The sequence below is a fragment of the Podarcis filfolensis genome (genome assembly GCF_964270895.1).
Source record: "Podarcis filfolensis genome assembly, chromosome: 6".
NCBI classification, from domain to species: Eukaryota; Metazoa; Chordata; class Lepidosauria; order Squamata; family Lacertidae; genus Podarcis; species Podarcis filfolensis.
In genome coordinates this window covers 24,451,234-24,471,836 of record NC_139609.1, presented here as the reverse complement: position 1 = coordinate 24,471,836, position 20,603 = coordinate 24,451,234, and the positions used below count along the sequence as shown (strand labels likewise).

Here is a 20,603-nt window from a genome sequence, read left to right as displayed (position 1 = left end):
ACAGTTGGTGCTACTGGAAAAGGCACCTGATCAAGCAATCTGGCAGAGGGGCAGCCCGCCCAAGACCCCAGAGAGCAATGGCCATTGACTTAAGTGGGGCTTATTTCTGGCACCTCGTCAGAAGTGAGAAGGCAAGTGAGGTATTGTCTGAAGTTGGCTTGCTAGATTTAGACTGCAGTCCTATGCACCTAGCTTCTTGGGAGTAAACCCCAACAAACTTGATGACTAGACATTTATAGGATTGCGTTGTTAAATGCCCAGCTTAAGGGTCATTTGCGATTTGTGATTGTGAATTACGCCATGTTTTTTAATGGAGATGGGTTTGCACTCGTGCCAATACATCGCCTTGCTAAATGTGCAAGCAAGCCCAGGTATGCCTCTAGTCCCAGTTCAGTCCGAATGGCAACTAATGATGATAGTCCCTCTTGGCTAAGTCATATAATCATGTTTTCCACATGATTACCAAAACAGTTTACCAAAACATGCCTTGGGCATGTTGCTGGATCCAAGCAACTAGATTTATAAGCACTTGAATTTTGGAACGGGCAGTTTTTCATGCTGCAAGGCAAATGCCTGTTGAAAATGAGGAGGCTTTCTAAAGCAGTTTGTGATATGATAGGGGCTGGGGAAGGGATGAGCTGACTGGCTTCTCAAAGTAAAAAATCCTCCTGGGTGTGCCAAAGTCCTTGTGCGCTCATAAAGTAGTTATTTAGATCGGAGTCATGCAGAAAATTCAGACGGTGTTTCCGCCATGTTGATACACCTGGGACTCTAAAGGGGGAGAGGGGACCACAGCCCTTCTCCCCCAAGATGGACCAGGGGGATTGAGGCCCCCACAACAATGCCTGCTTTTGTGGTCAGGCGGCTAGTTGATAAAGGAGAGGGAGAGATTTAACTCTAGGACTCAGAAACAGACTGTGATGCCTTGCTTGCTGTGCCTTGGAGCAGGTTAGTTGTGAAGGAAATGCATTGAGAGGGAGGGAGAACTGATGTTGACAGTAAAGAGGACACGCTCCAAACAGCAATCTTCTAGTTCTTCTACAGATCTCTAGTATTCCTGAACTGTATTTTCAGTATAGTTGGGATCCCTTTTCAATTAACCTTGGACCTCCTTGAACCACCTACACCTTGCCTTAAATATACCTCTGTGGTTCCTGTGATAAATATTTTAATTAATGATGATGATGATGATGATAATAATAATAATTTATTATTTATACCCCACCCATCTGGCTGGGTTTCCCCAGCCACTATGGGTGGCTTCCAACAAAAGATTAAAAATACATTAAAACATCAAGTCATTAAAAACTTCCCTAATCAGGGCTGCCTTCAGATGTCTTCTAAAAGTCAGATACAGTGGTACCTCAGGTTACATACGCTTCAGGTTACATATGCTTCAGGTTAAAGACTCCACTAACCCAGAAATAGTGCTTCAGGTTAAGAGCTTTGCTTCAGGATGAGAACAGAAATTGGGCTCTGGCGGCGTGGCAGCAGCAGGAGGCCCCATTAGCTAAAGTGGTGCTTCAGTTTAAGAACAGTTTCAGGTTAAGTACGGACCTCCGGAATGAATTAAGTACTTAACCTGAGGTACCACTGTAGTTGTTTATTTCCTTGACATCTGATGGGAGGGTGTTCCACAGGGCGGGTGCCACTACCGAGAAGGCCCTCTGCCTGGTTCCCTGTAACCTCACTTCTTGCAGTGAGGGAACTGCCAGAAGGCCCTCGGAGCTGGACCTCAGTGTCCAGGCTGAACAATGGGGGTGGAGACACTCCTTCAGGTATATGCACTGTTATAGATGGACCACTTGAATTCTGCCCAATGTTAGGGCCGGCTTTGCTTCGAACCGTGGCAATCATATGACCGTTCAGAGGCAGCCAGTATTGCGGCTCAGTTTGACCCGTCGGATATCCACATTTGGTGGGCGGTGGTATAAATTTCTCTTCTCCTTAAGCCTGGCGAAGGATGAAATCACACAGGGACGAGAGGGCTGTCTTGTTTATTGCTTTCCTCACCTGCTGTTTTAATTAAGCGTGCTTATTTGCTGGTATGCGGGCCCCTTTGGCTGACACGGTGAATAGTTTTTGACAAGAAGACCAAAAAGAAGAAGAAAAAAACCACCCACCACAAACTATGGCTGGGAAGATTGGATGCCAGTCAAGGGAGGGGCTCAAGCTAAAGAAATCAGCTGCGCTTAACAGCCTGGCCTGACCTAGCGGCAAAAAATAAAAAAAAGGTTGCCTTTAGGAAGTAGTAAATCATGACTTTTTCAGGGAGCTGATTTTAAAGGGAAGAATTATGGGGAGGACTAAAGGAAAAGTTCTCGGCGCGGCAAAGGGCAACGGGAGGTCACCGTATGTAAATAGCTCCTCTGGAGGGGGCTCCGGCGGCGCAGGGGTGTGGCTGCGAAGCGGCTCTCAATCACTCCCGGAGCGCCGGCGCTGCCTCGTGTGGGGCTTGGCCGCCGTGCCTGCAGCTGCCTGAGTTTGCAGCGCGCGCCGCCCGGGGTTGGTTGGCGGCTTGCTTGCTTGCCTGCCTGAGCTGCGAAACTCTCGCCTCGCAGCAGCACTACCGCCGGCTCAGCGGTCGGGGAACCATGCAGCGCTCCTGTCCCGGCCAAGCCGCTTGAAGGTGAACGACGGAGGATCCGCGCCCGACGAGCGGGGCGGCGTCCTAAGTCTCACCGGCCGCCCAAATTGGGGCGAGGAGTGCGCGGCTGCCGAGGTTTTCCCTTCCAGCGCCGCGAACCAGCATCCCCTGAGGTAAGAGTGGCGCCTTTTTGGTTTTGTAGAGCGATGAAAGAAAAACTTGAGCAGGGTGGTTGGTTTCCAAAATAATAATAATAAAAATAAATACACCCCGGTGTATTCTTTTATGGAAAGTTCTGTTCGATGCAACAGCAAAAAGAACGCCGGGTTGATTTAAGGTTTGCGGACCTCGACCATGCTGCTGGAGTTTTTATTACTTTATTATTATTATTTTTATTGACGGGAGTAAATTGTGGTGGGAGGGGAAAGAAGGCTGTGTGTAGTCCGGGCCCATGTTGCATGTTTACTCAGAAGTAAGCCCTACCGGATCCAACGAGGCTTGCCTACGCGCCATGAAGTGCGCACAGGGTTTCTGGCTTCTACAAGGGTCAGCAACCTTTTCCAGCCATGGGCGGGTCCACCGTCCCTAAGACCATGTGGGGAGGGCGGACTATATTTTTTTGGGGGGGGATGAACGAGTTCCTATGCCCCACAAATAACCCAGAGATGCATTTTAAATAAAACCACACATTCTACTTATGTAAAAACACGCTGATTCCCGGACCGTCCACGGGCCGGATTTAGAAGACGATTGGGCTGCATCTGGCCCCCGGGGCTTAGGTTGCCTACCCTGGGCTAGTACATCAAGAGGAATGCTGGTTGGTTTGTACAGTGGTACCTCGGGTTAGATACGCTTCAGGTTACATATGCTTCAAGTTACAGACTCCACTAACCCAGAAATATTACCTCCGGTTAAGAACTTTGCTTCAGGATGAGAACAGAAATCATGCAGCAGCAGCGCAGCGGCAGCGGGAGGCCCCATTAGCTAAAGTGGTGCTTCAGGTTAAGAACAGTTTCAGGTTAAGAACAGACCTCCAGAACGAATTAAGTTCTTAACCCGAGGTACCACTGTAGTTAGGAGGAATAGCTTCCATTCTGAAATTGCCTACTCAGGTTTTAGAAGAGAACGCTTTTGGGGAGCGAAATTGATTTCTATGGAAAGGCTACACAAGATTGTTGAATGCAGATTACTTAACAGTTCCCTTCATGACCTCAGTAGGGAGAGCAAAAGGTTGGGTTTTTCATCACATGTTAGAGTCATGTTGATGGGGCATTAAAGTGAAGAGCATAATCAAGGTTTAGTGCTTGTGAATACAGGCTGATACATGTATATAGATATGGCATGTTTACTTCTCTCCCTCCCCCCAAAAGATTAATATAAAGACCCTTGAATGGAGCTAACTTAAATGTACAAAGTCAAATAACTGGTAAATACCCAAACGTCTAAGATTATTGACTTACATTTGGCAAATAGCACACATGATGTGGTTTACTAATTGTGTTAGAGTCTGAAGATGTAAAGAAGGTGTGTGTGTGTGTGTGTGTGTGTGTGGAATGAATGCATAATATGTCTCAAAAAATTCAGTTGTCAAAGATTATCCTGGATAATATGGTAAAATATTCATAACGGATTTCCCCCCCTTCCTTAATCCACTTGTCTTATTATTGTAACATTCTGCCTCATTGGAACTACCAGTGAGAGTCAAAGTTGGTGGGTTATCTTCCCTTAGCATAGGAGGTTGGAGATGGTCTTTTAAGAGCTTTTAAATTTCTTTCTGTGATTCATCAGTGTATAGGTATATAATACTGCACTTCCTGTGTCTTACGGGACCACTGTGTACCGTTCCTATGTCCCAAAAGAATCCTGGAAACTGTAGTTTAGCTCCACACAGAGCTACAATGCTGATCACTCATAACAAACTACAGTTCCCAAGCTGTGTTTTGTTCTGGGTGTGTGTGAATGTGCTTTAAAAGTATGGTGTGTTTGCAGCCTAAGCCTATATATGTGTAACAGCAGCAAGCACATCTCCCTCACCTCCACTTCACTCTCCTTTCTGTCTTCTTGTGTTGAATTTTTGATTGTAAACTCATTGTGGGCGAGGACCTGCCCTTCTGTATTTTGTAAAGTACCGTGAAGTGCTTCAGAAAACAATAATCATAATTATCACCAGCTTTGTTGCAGTTTTCAGTGCCAACCTGACTCACTTGTCTCTCCAGTATACAAGATTCTAATGTTTCCAGTGTATACGGTATTCTGCAAGGGTTAAGCTGCTTATTCAGATGCCTTTAAGATGTTTACTAACGCTTGTGCTCTCCACTGTGTTGGCTTTGCTTAATTTGACCAGGGATTCCTTTGGACTAGAAAGATGTTAATAATAGAGAGCTTTTATTATAGAGTTGCTAGCAATTGCGTATTTTGAGTTGTAAAAGGCAAGTGCGTCTGCTTGAAAAACAGGTTACTATGGTAGTAAGAATGTGATGGAATTTGCCCATTATACATCCCAGCTGATTTTCTCTCAGCAGACACAACTGGCAATTATGTGCAAAACATTCCTCTTAAAGTAAGTTTATAAAATGTTCTGGCCTTTTAAAATTTTTTTACCTCTTTAGTTAGGAGTCCTATCAAATAGAATTTTATTCTTATAGTTGGGAATTAACTAAATTTATGTTGCTTTTCTCCCCCTAACCTAACCCCTTTCAGTCGTTTTACTGATTTGCACCCAAATTACCTTACTGTTGAACGGCCCAGGAAACCTTGGCGGTGTTATATGGGCAAGGCTTAAGTGAAGGCAGGACTTTAGGATGGGGCTGGCTTCCTAACTAATTTGTTTTGGAAAGTTAGTAAAGAGTGAGAAGTGGGCTGCCTGTGTAACTCTGCTGACAACATTGTTCTCCTGCTTTGTTTGGCCAAAGAATGAATAGCTGGTTGTGTTTGTCCCTGAGAGGAGGAAGGGAGACGAGAAAAGCCCACTTCTCTGGTTATGACTCACCCTGAACTCTCTCTTTGTGAAGAACTGATGTGAATCTTAAGCTACTAAGAGACAGAAAGGCTGTGGAGCCGGTGTGAGCTATTGGGTTAGATAGGCAAGGAAATGGCTTGAGATTGGTAAAGAGGGAGAGAGAGAAAAGATTCCACTCAATTTTTAATATTTTTTCAAAGCAAAAACTGAAACTGCATTTGATGCAGTAATCAAGAGGATCTCTGGGTCTCGCAGCCTAGCCGACATTGCAAGGGTGGTGTGAGAAGGTATAATAGAGGATTAGGGGATGGGGCAGGGAATGAGAAAAATGACAATGGTGTGTCCAATCTAGTCAAAATTAAGTGTTTTAAAGTTCTTGTATTCCATTGGGATACATTTAAGGATGTCCATAACTCTGGATTGTACCTGAAATACATTCCACTTTTGCTAACGATATAGTTAGGCTGTTTTAATTGGATGAGTAAATAAAAACATACTTTGATTACAAAACCACTTTGGGCTGGATTCATTCTCTCTCATTTTCTTTATTTCCCTAGAAGTCCATTATTTCAAAAAAGGGTGTTTAGGTTTACTCTTAGGCAGGTTATTTGTCTGGGAAAGTTAACATGCATATCCATGACAACTCTCAGAAATCATGGTAACGGAATGGTGGGAGGACAATGGATGGACTCGACATGCAGAAGAAAAGAAAAACGTCTGCCTAGTTGCAAAAGAGAGGCAGAGGACTTTTTCTTTCTTTTTTTAGTTGGTCACTAGGTTTAAATTTTTTTAGGTCCAATTTGAGTCCTTACTAAGGTTGCAATCTTAACTATGCATACTTGGAAATAAAAACGGCAAAGTCTTGTGACACCTTAAAGACTTAGCACATTTTGCCATAGTCTTTAATGGGTTAGAGCAGTGTTTCTCATACTTGTGTCCCTAGCTGTTGTTGGACCACAACTACCATCGTCCCTAGCTGTCAGGACCAGTGGTCAGGGATGATGGGAGTTGTAGTCCAACAACAGCTGGGGACCCAAGTTTGAGAAACATTGGGGTAGAGGGTCACTAACATGTGCCCCTCCAGACAGTTGATGTTCAGGGATGGTGGGAACTGTATTCCAATAACATCCTGAGGCCTATAAGTTAGTCACCTCTGGACTAGAGCTTGCTTGTCCTCACGGAGGTGGTTAGCCTGTGTCTGGACTGCATCTTGCCATATTTCCTGCTGGGGACTCACATGGCAAATTTCCCCCTTTGACCACCTTAGTGAGAATGAAGCTAGTGAAGATTGTTGATGTATGACTGTTTGACCTGGTTAGCACATAACTGTAAACTTTGTTTTTTCAGCTATACCTTATTAAATCATGGGTTAGTGTTACGTGAGAATTCTGCCCAGAAGCTTACCACAATTGCTACCAGCAAACCACAGTGTGAAGCCATGGTTTATTGTTTGCTTGTGAAACTGTGTTTGCCTTCTTGCTTGGCATTATGCAGGAACCCAGCACCGTTAACTATGGTTTGTTGGCCACTCAACTCCAGAGGCTCAACAAGTAATAAAAGGCAAAAGGTGAGAACGGCTGGAAAACAAAAGAAACCTTGGAGAAACAAGCTAGAATATAATCATGTGGGGAAATTTGTGGTTTGTTAAACAAACCACGACTTAAATCAAGAGTGAGGAACCTGTGGCCCTCCATATTTTGTTGAGTGCCAGCTCCCATCAGCCCTAGTCAACTTGGTGAATGGTCAACGGTTATGGGAACTGCAGTCCAGCAACATCTAGAAACTACACTTTAGCAATCCCTGGCTTAAACAAACCATGACGTAGTGTTATGTGCAAACCAGGCCTCTGTTTTGTCTGCTTAGTATTTTCATGATCTCTCTCATGCATCTGACAAGGCAGATAATAGCTTATGTCACAGTAAATTAGTTAAGTCTTTCAAGGTGCCACTGGGCTGTTCTGTCCGATTTTATTGCAAGAGACTAACATAGCGGTCCTTTTAGAATCTGCCCTTACCTTTAAGTAAATCTGATAATAAACAGCTGAGTAAGCATGCACTGGACTGGGGAGTTTGCTGCTTGTTAACTGGTAAGAATTACAGAGCTCTCTCTGTAAACCAGAGATGACCAACCTTTCAGCAATAGGGATCCTGTACTTTCATAGTTGTATAAAAGAGGATATTTTGGAAGGTGCAGCTTTTTAAGCTGTTCAGCCCTGTGGCATGACTGAAGTTCATCTGTCCAAAATTCATTTTTCTCTACATAGGAATTAAGGGTTTTGTAGCTCTGATGTTGAAAGGTTGATCATCCCTGCTGTAAAATATCTTGACATGTTACTGAGTGACATGCTATTTGAGAAGGTTAAATGTAGTTCCCTTCCTTCAATATGGAGGGAACCTTTCACAAAGAGTGATATAATATGATCAAAAGAGCTAAATCATGAATTGCATTCCTCTCTGAAATCTGCTTATTAGCTCTTATTTGAGCTGTCAGCAGAACGTATTAAGTTAAGGGCCTGTTTTTAAGCAATCAATGGATTAAAAATAAATGATAGTATTTCAGTAAAAGTGGCAGGAAGCTTCTTAAATAGTATTAGTTGCTTTTTGACTGTATAATGTTAGTTGTAGTGTATTTTAAATTCACTCTCAAAAGAGATGCATATGGTTTAATGTGACAGTCATATAGAATCCCATTGACAGGAATAATTCATATTAAGAATATGTAGGTCCAGTAATTTGCCTGGGAGCTCCAATTGCTCCAGTGTTGATGGACCATGTAATTTGATAAGCAACCTACATGGTAGCCTCACATCAAAGTAGTATAATAGTAAAAACAATTATTTAAAACAATTAAGATATGGCAGTTAATAGATTCAGGGATCTTAACACCTATATGAATGAGCAAAAGGTGCTTAGGCTTGTAGGGAGAGGGGTTGCTGATTTTGTGTTCTGACGGAAGCTTTTGCATGTTGAATCCCACTCTGGATGGTCTCCTGACTTTAAAAGCAACTGCAGGAGGCATATGGAGATACCAGTGGAAAAGGCCTTTGCACCATGCTATGTTAAGAATTGTGATTCTAAAACGTGATCTTATCAAGTTCTCTCCAAGGCAAGAAAAGGCTTCACTTCAAGGTGCAGAATTGGTCAAAGCAGTTTTTGGCATACCCTCATTACCTGGGAGGGCTGTGGTGTGATTTCATCAGGTATTTTGTTCTGCCTCACTTAAGGTCTGTTCTTCAAGAGGAATATTTCCCCAGGATGCTCTAGTCGGTGGATGGGAAAAGCTGAAATGCCAATTGAGCAATTGTAGCCAATAACAGCACAACAGGAGAACCTGTCATTGATGTATTAGAGGTTCCCCAGAGATCCACTGTATAGTTCCCAAGAAAAGAGCTACCCCAAAATAAAAGTGGGATTAAAAGTGTATTCTTTGTTGGTTCTCAGTACTGTTGGTCAGTGCAACACCTGAGAAGATACACAAATTTATTAGTGCCAGAGCTCAATGACAAGGTGTCCTGGGGTTGAGATACTGGGGTTGGAGGAGAATGGAGGGTAGAGGTAGAACAGACAAAAATGTGACTGCGTACGAATGGGAGAGAAGTCTGCTCCTGCCCTAACCTGCCTAGGAAGCCTCACCAAATACATTCATAACCATTACAATAAAAGTTCCCACACTGGGTGACTCAATTATTTGTAACATGCTGCTGCTCTGGCTTTTCCTTTTGTAAGATAGATTGCTTTGGGGCTATACATTGGCTCCAAAATTACTTGGAAAATAAACCATTAATTCTTATGATTTTGGCTGGCTCGGCATGAGTAATGAGTAAAAAAAGGACAGAAAGAAAAAGAGTTCGCTCAGGCAACTGAGAGCTACCCCCACAAATGTGTTCACTTTTGGCTTGGGGTAGAAATGAAGCTGCCATGCTCATCCCGCTGATTCAGCACAATGCTGTCGTCATGGGGAGCTGCTCCAATGCGCATTCAGATGTTCATAATGTATGTTAAAGATGAGTCAGCATTGTTAATTATAAACATGGTGTAGTGCCATAGACTAGTTCTGGGGGGAACTATTGTACTCCTGTTATGATTGTGAGCTTCCCATAGGCATCTGTTGGTCACAGAAATAACAGATTGCTGGACTAGATCTGGGCTGGAAGGGTCCAGGGTTCTTCTTGTGTTCTTTACACAAAGGTGGAACCCTTTGATATCTGGAGTTTTGACAATTGGCAGACACACTTGTTGGTGATGGAATTAAGCAGACTTTTTGCTTTTGGTGTGTTTATTGCCTCCAGATAATCTTTTATCTTTATCAGGCTGTGTGTTCCACAGCCCCTTTGTATTCTTTTTCAAAGGTTCATTTGTCAAAAAAAGGAAAAAGCAAGCCCTGGATTTCTTCATTGCAGTGCCTATGTATATCAGAAGACTCTGCCTGTGAAAACAGAAATGCAAACCAACTTAGGTTAGATCAGGCTGTTTAGCCTTTTCTGTTGATAGAAATATTAACAGATATTATTGCACAGGCATCTTCATTAGACCAAAATATGGAAGAGAAGTTGACCTCTAGAGCCTGGGTGTATGTAGACCAGAATATGGTCTGTAAAGTTTAGACAGTTAATCTGTCCTCACAGATTATCCAAAAGAATAATGGCTCAAAAATTTAATGTCATTTATCTGTAGGGAGATCATGATTTTCAGAATCTATATTTTCATTAAAATTCTGTGATCCTAAACTTTTCACTTGGAGGCTCAGTTGAAATAAATATGTTTAGGATCAATATAGAAAGCCATTTGGCTTTACCCTAATAATGGTACAACTGAAGCAGGTCATAGTAGGGAATTGGAGCCAGAAACACCTTAGGCTTTATAGAACAGTTAGATCATGGGTAGGTAGACTAAGGCCCGTGGGCCAGATCAGGCACAATTCCCTTCTGGATCTGGCCCGCGGTTGGTCTGGGAATCGCCGTGTGGATCGCCAGCACACACGTGTTCTTTCCCTCTCCCTCCATCTCCCTCACACTGTGGCAGCACCTCCTCCCTCCCTCCCTCCTGGGTTCTTCCCACCCTGCCTAGAGAAGGAAGGGGGCTGGGCTTTGTTGGTGCCAGCAGCAGCAGTGCTCGAGTGGCCACCATTTTAAGCAGCCCCTCTCCAGAGCCCTTTCGTGTGCCACTCATTGTCCTGCTGCCAGCCCCTGCCACTCGCAGGACACAGGTAAGCAGCCACTGGGGCTCGTGGTGCTCTTGCATCATTCCCCCCCCAATATAGTCTGCCCCCCCACAAGGTCTGAGGGACAGTGGACTGGCCCCCCACTGAAAAAGTTTGCTGACCCCTGAGTTAGATTGTGGAAACTTAGCTGATCTTAGCTTAGCCTGTATATGGATGGAAAACTACCTGTGAATTTCATGTAAGCTGCTCTGAACTTTCCAAAGGATGGATGAGGCATATGTTGTAAGTGGTATCCCTAGACTCAAACTGTGTGTGAAAGGAGTTCATCTGGTACCTGAATGTATTTTAAAATAATTTTAGTCATTCTTCCTTTTATCGATGACAAATTTAATTGCAAGTGAGTTACCTTTATTGTGTTTGGCTCCACAACATCATTTTCTTTAATATTGTTATTCCCATATTGCAGGCAGTGGCTCCTCCAATCTGCATCTTCAGAAATATCAAGTAGCCCTTAGCATTGTGCCATTTCACAATTCAGGTGTGTGGGATTTGATGTTTTTGGTGATTCCATGTATAAAAACTCTTGGCACAGATTAAAAACAAGCACATCTGGGAGAAGGTTAGGCCAAAACCATGCTCCCTGATGTGGTAGCTTTGTGGGCAAGAAGTTTTAGATGTTTGGAGACAGTGATAATGTGATGTATACCACAACCCCCAATCTGCATTCTCAAGTTGCAGGGTCCCAGCAGTGCCAGACTATGTTTAGTTTGAATAAGTGGATTGGCTGGCAAATGTATCTGTGGTGGAGATAGATCTGGAAGACTTGGGCTGAAATCTAAGTGTAACTTTCTACCCACAGACTGTAAACTTAACTGCTGGTGTAACAACCTGTTTCTCTGTGAGTTTTGAGGTTTTAACTTCTTTTATCTCTTCCTTGTAGCTTTCTGTCAACAAAACTAGCCTTAGGGTTAATGACCATGCTGCAGATATAATTCTACTGTGACATGTTGAAAAGAAAAGATACAAAAGAAGCAAACTAAAATAATACTTTGTTGTTTTTGGAATCTGTTTTTGTTATGGTTTTAGGCATTCCCCCAGCTAATAAGAGAACATGTTTCTAGAGATGCAATTTAAGTCGTTTCAAGGTTTTGCTTGTTTGTTTGTCCCAGAGCTGAATCCCATTTTTATTTGATCTGGATCCCAGTATTATCTAATTTCATGATCCAGCAGTGTCTGCAAGACGCAAGGCTGAAATAATAAAGATTCACTCTTCCAAACTTTGATCAGGTCAGCTCTATGTACACTTGTTCAATGATGCTGCACCATTGGACTAGCTACTTGGTTCACACATGTTCTTGGTGGTGCAATTAAGTAATTTTAGATTCTTTACTTAATGTTCTTTCTGCGGGGGCGCTCTTTTGATGGTAGCATGTATTAATTCGCTTCAAAATGTGATAAGCTAGCTCTTGTGCATTTTGGGAGCACCTCTTTCTTCTGTTTGGTGAGGCACTGGCCTTCTGCCCCAAAGTCCTGCCCTGATCACTGTGTGATCAGTAAGTGGAAAGCTCTCATTGGATGTCTTGCTGTTCATGAGGAAGTGGCACCCCACCCACCCCCAAGATGTTGGTCATCCCTGCCTTGGAATGTTTGAATGTGGAACAGCAAATAAGGTGTATGCAGAATTTTTTGTTTTATTTTTTTGCTCCCTAACTGAGGACAAGAGTGAACAAAAAGATAGCCCTAGATACTGGTGTAAAACTTTCAAAAGGGTGTGATGGCATGTTTAACTTCATTTCAAACAACCTTGCCAAGAAGCAGTCAAATCAAAGAAGATAAGTAGGGCAAGGACACTAATGATCTCACTTGAATGTTTTGGACTGTGCTTTGCAAACTTTTAATGAGCGTAGATTGAACCACAGTACTGGCATTCAAGAAGATTTAACAGTTTGCTTCATAACTTTTCTTGTGGTTTGTAGTACCTAAGCAGTGATGTCACTCCAGTCTATCCCTGTGGGTGTGCCCAACAACCAGAGTTTTGATGAGTGACATGAGTCTGTAGTACTTCATACCTGCTGGTTTCCTGAATGGACTCGAAACTGATTAACAATGATACACATTAATCATTATCCAACAGGCTCCTTACATTGCATTTATTCTGTTTACTCTAACATTCTAAGGAAAACAGAAAAAAACCTCTTTCCTAGGGTTATTTTTGTAGTCATTTTCTTGATGAAAATAATAACGTGAAAAGAATGTATAAGCATGTCTACTCAACCAACATTGGTGGGTTTCCCAGTCCACACCTTGATTCATCACCAGGTTGCCAACTCATCAGGAAAAAAACCCTGTGATATCACTTGTGCCTTTTAAATAGCAGCTTAACATGGAGAAATCAGTCTGAACGGTTGTAAAGCATGGAGATAAATGGTCTTATTTTGGAGGCTGGTTCAAAAGTTGGTAGCTTTAACTGGGGACATCATGGAACTCCTAGATAAAAATTGTACCAAGTGACCTTAGTTCTCAGAGTTTGAAGCTTTGTAGTTGATCGCACTTCAGCAAAGACATGCAAAACTTGTTTCCATATCTTTTTGTAATAAACCCCTCCAGCATCTTGATCCAACCTTTGAAGCTGGTTGACTGAGCTGACACTGGCAGAGAAAGAAGAAAAGAATATTTCCTAGCAAATCTGCGTTTTCAGCAATACTCATCTCTGAATTTAATACTAAATCCTTTAAGGCATTTTGAGATCTCCCAGCTGTGTAGTGAACAACTTCTACAACTGCTTAGGCTCAGCAAAAAGCCATATCTGTGAACATTTTATGCTGGTTGCCTGTATTAGTAAGCATGTCTTGGATGTTTTCATGCTGGGATATTGGTTTGCATGGGGAATTCCCTCCAGGGGAGGAAGATTCCTTCTTGAGCCTCCTGTAAGGGTTACATAAAACCATAGGGCAGGATTCACCTAACAAACCCTGTTGGTAGAAGCCCCATGCAAGGGTTTGGGCTTGCTCAAAGGGGCTCCATTCCACACACTCCTGAAATTGGCTTGTTGGGAGGAGGACTCAGGAAAACCCCCAGAAAACCAGGGAAAGGGGGATAATTTCACCTGGCAAGCTAATATGCTTTCACAGGTGGGATGTTCAACATAGTGTGACATTGAATTCCAGCCATGGTGTTTTTAGGATAAAATGTTGCAGGAGTGTGTAACTTAAGGGGAATAACACAGAATATGAATAACCCTCTTACAGTGTAATTCTGTACATGTGTACCCAGCAGTATGTCCCATTTAGTTCAATGGGGTTTACTCCTAGGTAAGTGCAAATAGAGTGCAGCAGCTACAAATAGTAGAGATGAGGAGACATGTATGAGAAAAGTGTACGAGAAGGTAATTTTGTGACCTATTTGTACCATTTACACTGAGAACACTTAACTTTACCATGGGATAAATGCTACAGGTTTTTTCCCCAGCCCAGAACTCAGATTTTAACAGTTGCATAAAATGGATATTATTTCTTTTGGTGTGGCGCACAACTATCCCTGCCCTCCATTCATTTCAATCAGATGTTTTGATTTGTGTTAGCATTTGGATGCTTGCAACTGACACCTCTGTTATGTCCTTGCCTACTTGTGCACCCTATTTGTATCTATTGTAAGACTGCAATTCCTTGGCTGCAGGTTTTTGAGAAAGTCTCATTCCATTTGTCAAAGGTCTTTTGATCCAGCATAGACTCCTACAGGTAGACAACAGGGACACTCTTTTTGCCAGTTCCTCCTTTCCTTGCATTCCCACTTCATTGTTCTGGAAGGGCCCCTACAGATTTTCAAGGGGATAGAGAATCTGAAAATTGCCTCCCCTGCTTACGCTGGAAGGAACATCCCACGAGCAGAGTTTTGCTCACAGGAACTCACTATCCAAGCATGTGTGTGCATTTTTTGTTGGCAGGCATTTAGATACATGAGCATACCTTTGCTTCTCAAGCTGCTTTCTTGCAGCACTAAAGATATTTTTTTCAAATGGCACCCCTTGCTGAGCTTAGATTTGTAATCTCTTAAATTGAGGATAGTCTGTACAATATCAGTCTTTTCTGACAGCTTAGCTGTAGTTAATGATTCTTGGCTGATGTTTGACCTGCTTAAAAACTTGGGGGTTAAAAAACAATTAGAAAGATAAATGTTGCCGGTAATAACAGCCTAACCTCCAGAAATCCTTCCGAACACTCACGTGTATGTTTTGAGTCTCCAGCCCTGGGTCTTGTCATGCATATTGAGCCAATCCTATAAACCACTGTACTGGCAAAGCATTGTGTAAGATATTACGCCAGTGGATGAGACCAGTATACAATTGCAGCTTGGTGAGCTGAGCTGCTCTCATGTTGGATATCAGAGCAATAGTACCCATTGACACTACTATTGCAGATTTCCCTCTTGTTTTACAGAATTTTCAGTTACCTTTATAAGTAGCTATCAGGGATGACTGAGCGGTTATCAACAGCTACCCATGTTGTTCCTATTCCAACTACACTCTTCCATCTAATTTTTTTCAAAGTCTTGCCAGTGCAGTGTTGACTTGGAAGTCACAGCAGCTACTGTGGTGAAAGCCAGGACACTAGAATCTAAAACTGGGTATATTTGTGGCAGCCTTTCTTGCTTTCAGAGCTCTCAGTTGCCAACCCTTAATTTTAGGGATATACTCTTTCTTTTTTCCTTTATGAATCTAATATACATGAGCAACTTGAATAGAAACAATTGATCCATAATTTAGCCTACCCTGATCCAAGAAGTTAGCTTTGGTGTTTCTCTAACTTCCACCATGTACAACTTTTGTTTTCTAGAATTAAGAATGATAGCAGCTGGGAAATTTGCAAGTCTCCCAAGAAATATGCAGATAAGCCATGAGTTCTCGCTGGCATCTTCTATGGACCTTTTGAGCAGCAAACCATCTCTGGCAGACCATCGCTCCCATACCTGTCAAGATGTTTCCATTCATGGCACCCTTCCAAGGAAGAAAAAAGGGACCATTCCTGTTGGACCCTGTGATGTTTTTAGCCACATGGGGACTTCGCCATACTCCAAAGCACATCGACCCCAAGAACCTTTGATGCAAGGTGTTATAGGGGAGTATTTCCAGAAAAACCACAAGAGTGAGAACTTCCACCACAGGTAAATCATGTTACATTTTAAACCTGCTGTGGCTGCTGCCTAAGTTTATTGGCATTTCTAGTGATGCTTAAAATATTGCAATGCATAGGTGAACACATATTTGTTTATGCTCATCATAAGTAAATATGCTGTCCTTTTACAGATGTTGCTTTATTTGCTTGCTTATAGCAGCCATTCATATGTAAATAACTTGAACTTTTTTTTTAAAGTGAGTAGCAGGCACAGTGGCAGAATAAAAGTAAGCCATCTTGCTTCCCCTGCCCATGCCTAAAACGACCATATCTATTGGCTCTCTTTTCTCTATGCATAGCCCTGAGAGGAACCAATATTACATTTTATGCTCATCCTTTTTAGCAGTAACTGTAGCAATGTGCTCCTTTTGCAGTGCCCAGTTGTTCTTTCTTATGCATTGCGGTTAACAAGGGAAATGATTTTTAGCCTTAAAAAAAAAAAAAGACTAGCAGATGTGTCCGTCTTTCATCTCTCAAACAAAAGCAGCAGGCATCTGTCACATAAATTGCTTCTTTGTCTGTTTTGGCCTCCGTTTGTAACAGCATGTCTTGTTTGGTTAAACATCTTTAGTTTTGATTTGACACATTGGGAGCTCTGTCTCATTAGAGATCCTGCTAGGTCTCTCTGCGTTGGGGGACAGGAAAGTGAAGTTGGCATAAAAAGACTGGGTTGTGTGCAATGTTAGTTATACTCTGAGTAAAAAAAGTAAAGGTAAAGGACCTCTGACAGCTAAGTCCAGTTGTGAACGACTCTGGGGTTGTGGCATTCATCTTGCTTTACTGGCCGAGGGAGCCGATGTTTGTCCGCAGTTTTTCCAGGTCATGTGGCCAGCATGACTAAGCCGCTTCTGGCAAAACCAGAGCAGCACATGGAAATGCCGTTTACCTTCCCGCCAGAGCGGTACCTATTTATCTACTTGCACTTGACGTTCTTTCGAACTGCTAGGTTTGCAGGAGCTGGGACCGAACAACGGGAGCTCACCCCGTCGTGGGGATTCGAACCACCGACCTTCCGATTGGCAAGCCCTAGGCTCAGTGGTTTAGACCACAGCGCCACCTGCGCCCTGAGTAGACCCATTGAGTAGACCCATACTCTGAGTAGACCCAATGAAATGAATGGATGTGGCCAGTTTAGACCCATTAATTTCTGTGGATCTACTCTGACTAAAGCATAGTTAGAAGAATTCATTGACATCACCATGTTGCAAATATTTATTCCAAAACTTAGCAGCAAAAGGCACAATCCACAAAACTTTCTCCCTTGCCATGTACCAATGGAGGCAGTTGAGTCCTGGCAAACCGCTGGCATACCTGGCATTGGAAGCACATGGGGTGCAGCTGCTGTGCAGCAGCTGCTCCTATTGCTGTGACTGGCTACAACAGCTGCTCTTGGACTGTCCAGGAGCTAAGATGCTACAGGCTGAAGACTGCCGCCTTAGAGCTTTTGTAACTGAGTTGTACAGTCTCTGAATACCTGAAGTCTGACTAGGTTGGGTGTGTCATCGCTTCACCCTACAGCAAGGTCTAGGCAAGGTCGGAAAAGATGGGTACATTCCACAAGGGCTTGGGCCCAGCCCAGGCTGCAACCCATCACTGTGAGGAAAACCTCTAAGGCTGTGCTTTGTCATGCTTGAGGATATTTATGCAGATGTGTGTATCATTGTGGGATGGCCATTTCTCGTATAATCTTGTGGGTTTGCAGAAAGCAGCATTCAGACAGAACAAACAACTTTATGAATGGTTTGCTGCTCATCTAGGACCTTCTCTAGAACAGAGAGTGAACACTGGAAACTCTAGGGGTAGTAATCTGATATGCAGAGGGATGTGTGCCTCCTTACGTTATACTTTGAACTCTACTGGACAGGAAACAGGCTGATGGCCAATCTTTTAAAAAAAAGGAAGAGGGAGAATTCAGTAGATTACAGGCTGGTCAATCTGACTTCATTACCAAGGAAGATGCTAGAACAGTGGTTCCCAATTAGGGGTCCAGGGATCCCTGGGGGTCTGTGGAACGCACACAGGGGGTCCGCGGCCCCATCCCTTGCCTCTCCCACAACTAATTTTTTGTCATTTTTGCATGGTAATATCACAAATTTTATGGTCTGTGTTTTTTTAGTATACCTAAAATCCTTTGCTACCCCACATTTTGTTTAAAAAAATGCTTTGTAGAGCTAACTACCATAGAGTTATCAAAATTTTCAAAAGTAAGGGGTCTGTAGCTTGGCTTTTGAAAAATAGGGGGTCCTCAGTAATTATCTAATTGGGAACCACTGTGCTAGAACATAAAGTCCCAATAAGCATTTTGTTGTAAGCATCTTCATAACAATGCAGTGATTAGCAGAAAGCCTAGCATGGATTTGTTGAGTGTAACTTCTGCCTGATACCCCTGCCTCTCTTTGGGTTAGTAGTGTAGTTGATTATGGAAATGTGGTGGATGTAATTTACCTTGATTTCAGCAAAGTTGGTTGGAAAACTATACTCACAGATCACCAATGGTTTCTCATCAAACTGAAGGGTGGTTTCAAACTGAGTACTGCAGAGCTCTGTTCTAGACCTGGTTCCCTTCAACATTTTTATCAGCTACTCAGATGAAAGCGATGGAGGTGATCTTTATTCAGTTTTGCAAATGTCGCAAAACTTCGAGGTATCTTTTCTTAGTCTAAAATGTTTTAGTTTGCTCAACTTGGTACTTGGCTTGTTAATGTCAAGTATCTCTTCACCATGGAACTCATTATTCAACTTTTCCTTAAATTATGGTAGCCACAAAGTACTATAATGTGGGACAGTGGTGGGTGATGTGTTCCTCAGTAATATTGCTTACCACAGTCCAACAGCTATTGAGTCACCAAGTGAAGGTTGTGGAATCCTTGGCTCTGGAAGCTTTTATAAAGTAGCTGTGTATAATCATCTCTTGAGTGGTTTGTGTTAATCCTGTTTTCCATGCAGGTGCATAGACTTCAGATGATGAATGCTGGAGAGAGAGAAGGGTGTGGGAATCGGTTGACTTCTAGAGACCTATTTCGACAATAGTTCTATAGATCTGTGATAATACATCTTTTAAAATACGGTGTTACATTTACTGCACTGTAAAGAAGAAAGAATGGCTTGCTATTATAAGTGAGGTACTATTTCTCCCTGAACTTTATAATTTGGCTTTGAAAAGGGCTTGAAGAACAAGCAGTCCAGATACTAGGAATCACAATGTTAACAGTAAATATATGGGGGTTTTTTGTTGTTTAATGTCAACTTACGTACATGAACTTTGATTGAGTTCAGACACATTTTGTAAACATCCAAGTGCGACTTATATTGGGTCTCCCAGACCCCAAATTTTTAAGCAATGTGGACTAAAGTTGCTTCTGGGGCTCCTCCCGGATTAGGGCCCCTGAAGCTTAAGCTTCATTAATTTCATAGTAGACCCGCCCCTGTGTTTCCCTCCATGTGATCTCAGTTGCGTAGGGACAGCAGATTAGCACATGCTCACCCTGTGTGTGCTATTGTCTGTGCCCCCACCCTCACACTTGTCAACCTGTCATGGGAAGATCTGAAGGGGGAAATCCAGCTGAATGGATTGTAAGCTGTCTCCATGAGCTGCATGTGTAGGATAGAGCCTACACATGTCATTAGATATATCCTCTTCAGACCGTCCTCTACCATGTCAACAGTGTTTGGGAGGAGCTGTTATGGAGTACAATTGTGTGGTGCAGGGTGCATGGCCCTGCTGTGCGAGTCTTCTTGATTGAGATCACATGGAAAGAAATGCCCTAAGGAGGGGGCTTATTGTTGTTGTAGAGCAACCTTATCAGAAGGTTGCTGCTTGTTTGAGCTGGTTTATGAACTTATTGCCTTGTCTAACTTTTGCTATTTTACTGGATGGTACAAATAGGCAGAGATACTATCAGAAGAAGAATGCTCTGCTGCTGGATTTCACAGGCCTTCTTTCACGTAAGCAATCTAGTGTGTTGCTATAGTGGGGTAAGAGATTGCACTGATGTCCCCAAGCAAGCAAGCAAGCAAGCAAGCGAGAATGTAGCTGTTTAAGCATATTATTTATTATAAATGCATGTGACTGTTTAGCATGTACATAAACAGTGGTGTTTTGTGCAGCCTTGGCAGTTGGAAATTGGGAAGAGGGCAGGCAGAGATTTTGCTTAACACGGTGTAATAATTCCAAACTCTTCCTGGGCACAATAGCGTGTCCCAAGTTTAGTGTGTCTTAAAATTTAATTCACAAACGCCTAGGATGCCCCCCCCAAAAAAACCCTCGCCTGCCGACACAAAAGACTGTTTGAGTCACTGTTCTAGCCATGTCTCCTCTTTAAAGAAAGAAATATATGAAGTAATAAAGAACATTCCTCAGCATATATGAAGTAATAAAGAACAGTCCCAAGTATCTGGCATTTGCAAGCTTATATGGAGAACATTATGCTGGTGCTACATGCTTTTCCACTTTCACTATCAGTATAAACAAAGCAGTCTTGTAGTTTTAGAATGTTTGAGATGCAGAGGTTTGCCTTGAGTTGCCTTTATTGACACATTGGGCCAAATCTCCCTTTTGCTGCCAGTGCTCAGATATATGCCTTTTATATATTTTTTTTATTACCACTCTGAGGCCTTTATGGAAAAGGGTGGTATATAAAATTATTTTACATAGTAAATGTAAAATGCCTTCTCAGTAGTGGCACCCTCCCTGTGGAACACCCTCCCTTCAGATGTCCAGGAGAAG

At 42.7% G+C, this 20,603-nt stretch overlaps 1 protein-coding gene across 2 annotated transcripts in view; it reads left to right on the top strand.

Annotated features, from left to right (window-relative positions):
- Positions 1 to 20,603, top strand: part of BCAR3 (BCAR3 adaptor protein, NSP family member) — an 81,804-nt gene that overhangs the window by 4,363 nt on the left and 56,838 nt on the right. Inside the window, exons 1-2 of one of the 2 annotated variants that reach the window (XM_083620621.1) lie at positions 1,950 to 2,760; positions 15,539 to 15,866. In XM_083620621.1, coding sequence (XP_083476747.1) covers positions 15,547 to 15,866 — 320 coding nt within the window. In that variant the 5' untranslated portion in view covers positions 1,950 to 2,760; positions 15,539 to 15,546. Of the gene's footprint in view, positions 1 to 1,949; positions 2,761 to 15,538; positions 15,867 to 20,603 lie in introns of those variants that run through there. The other variant, XM_083620620.1, reaches the window with a different exon arrangement.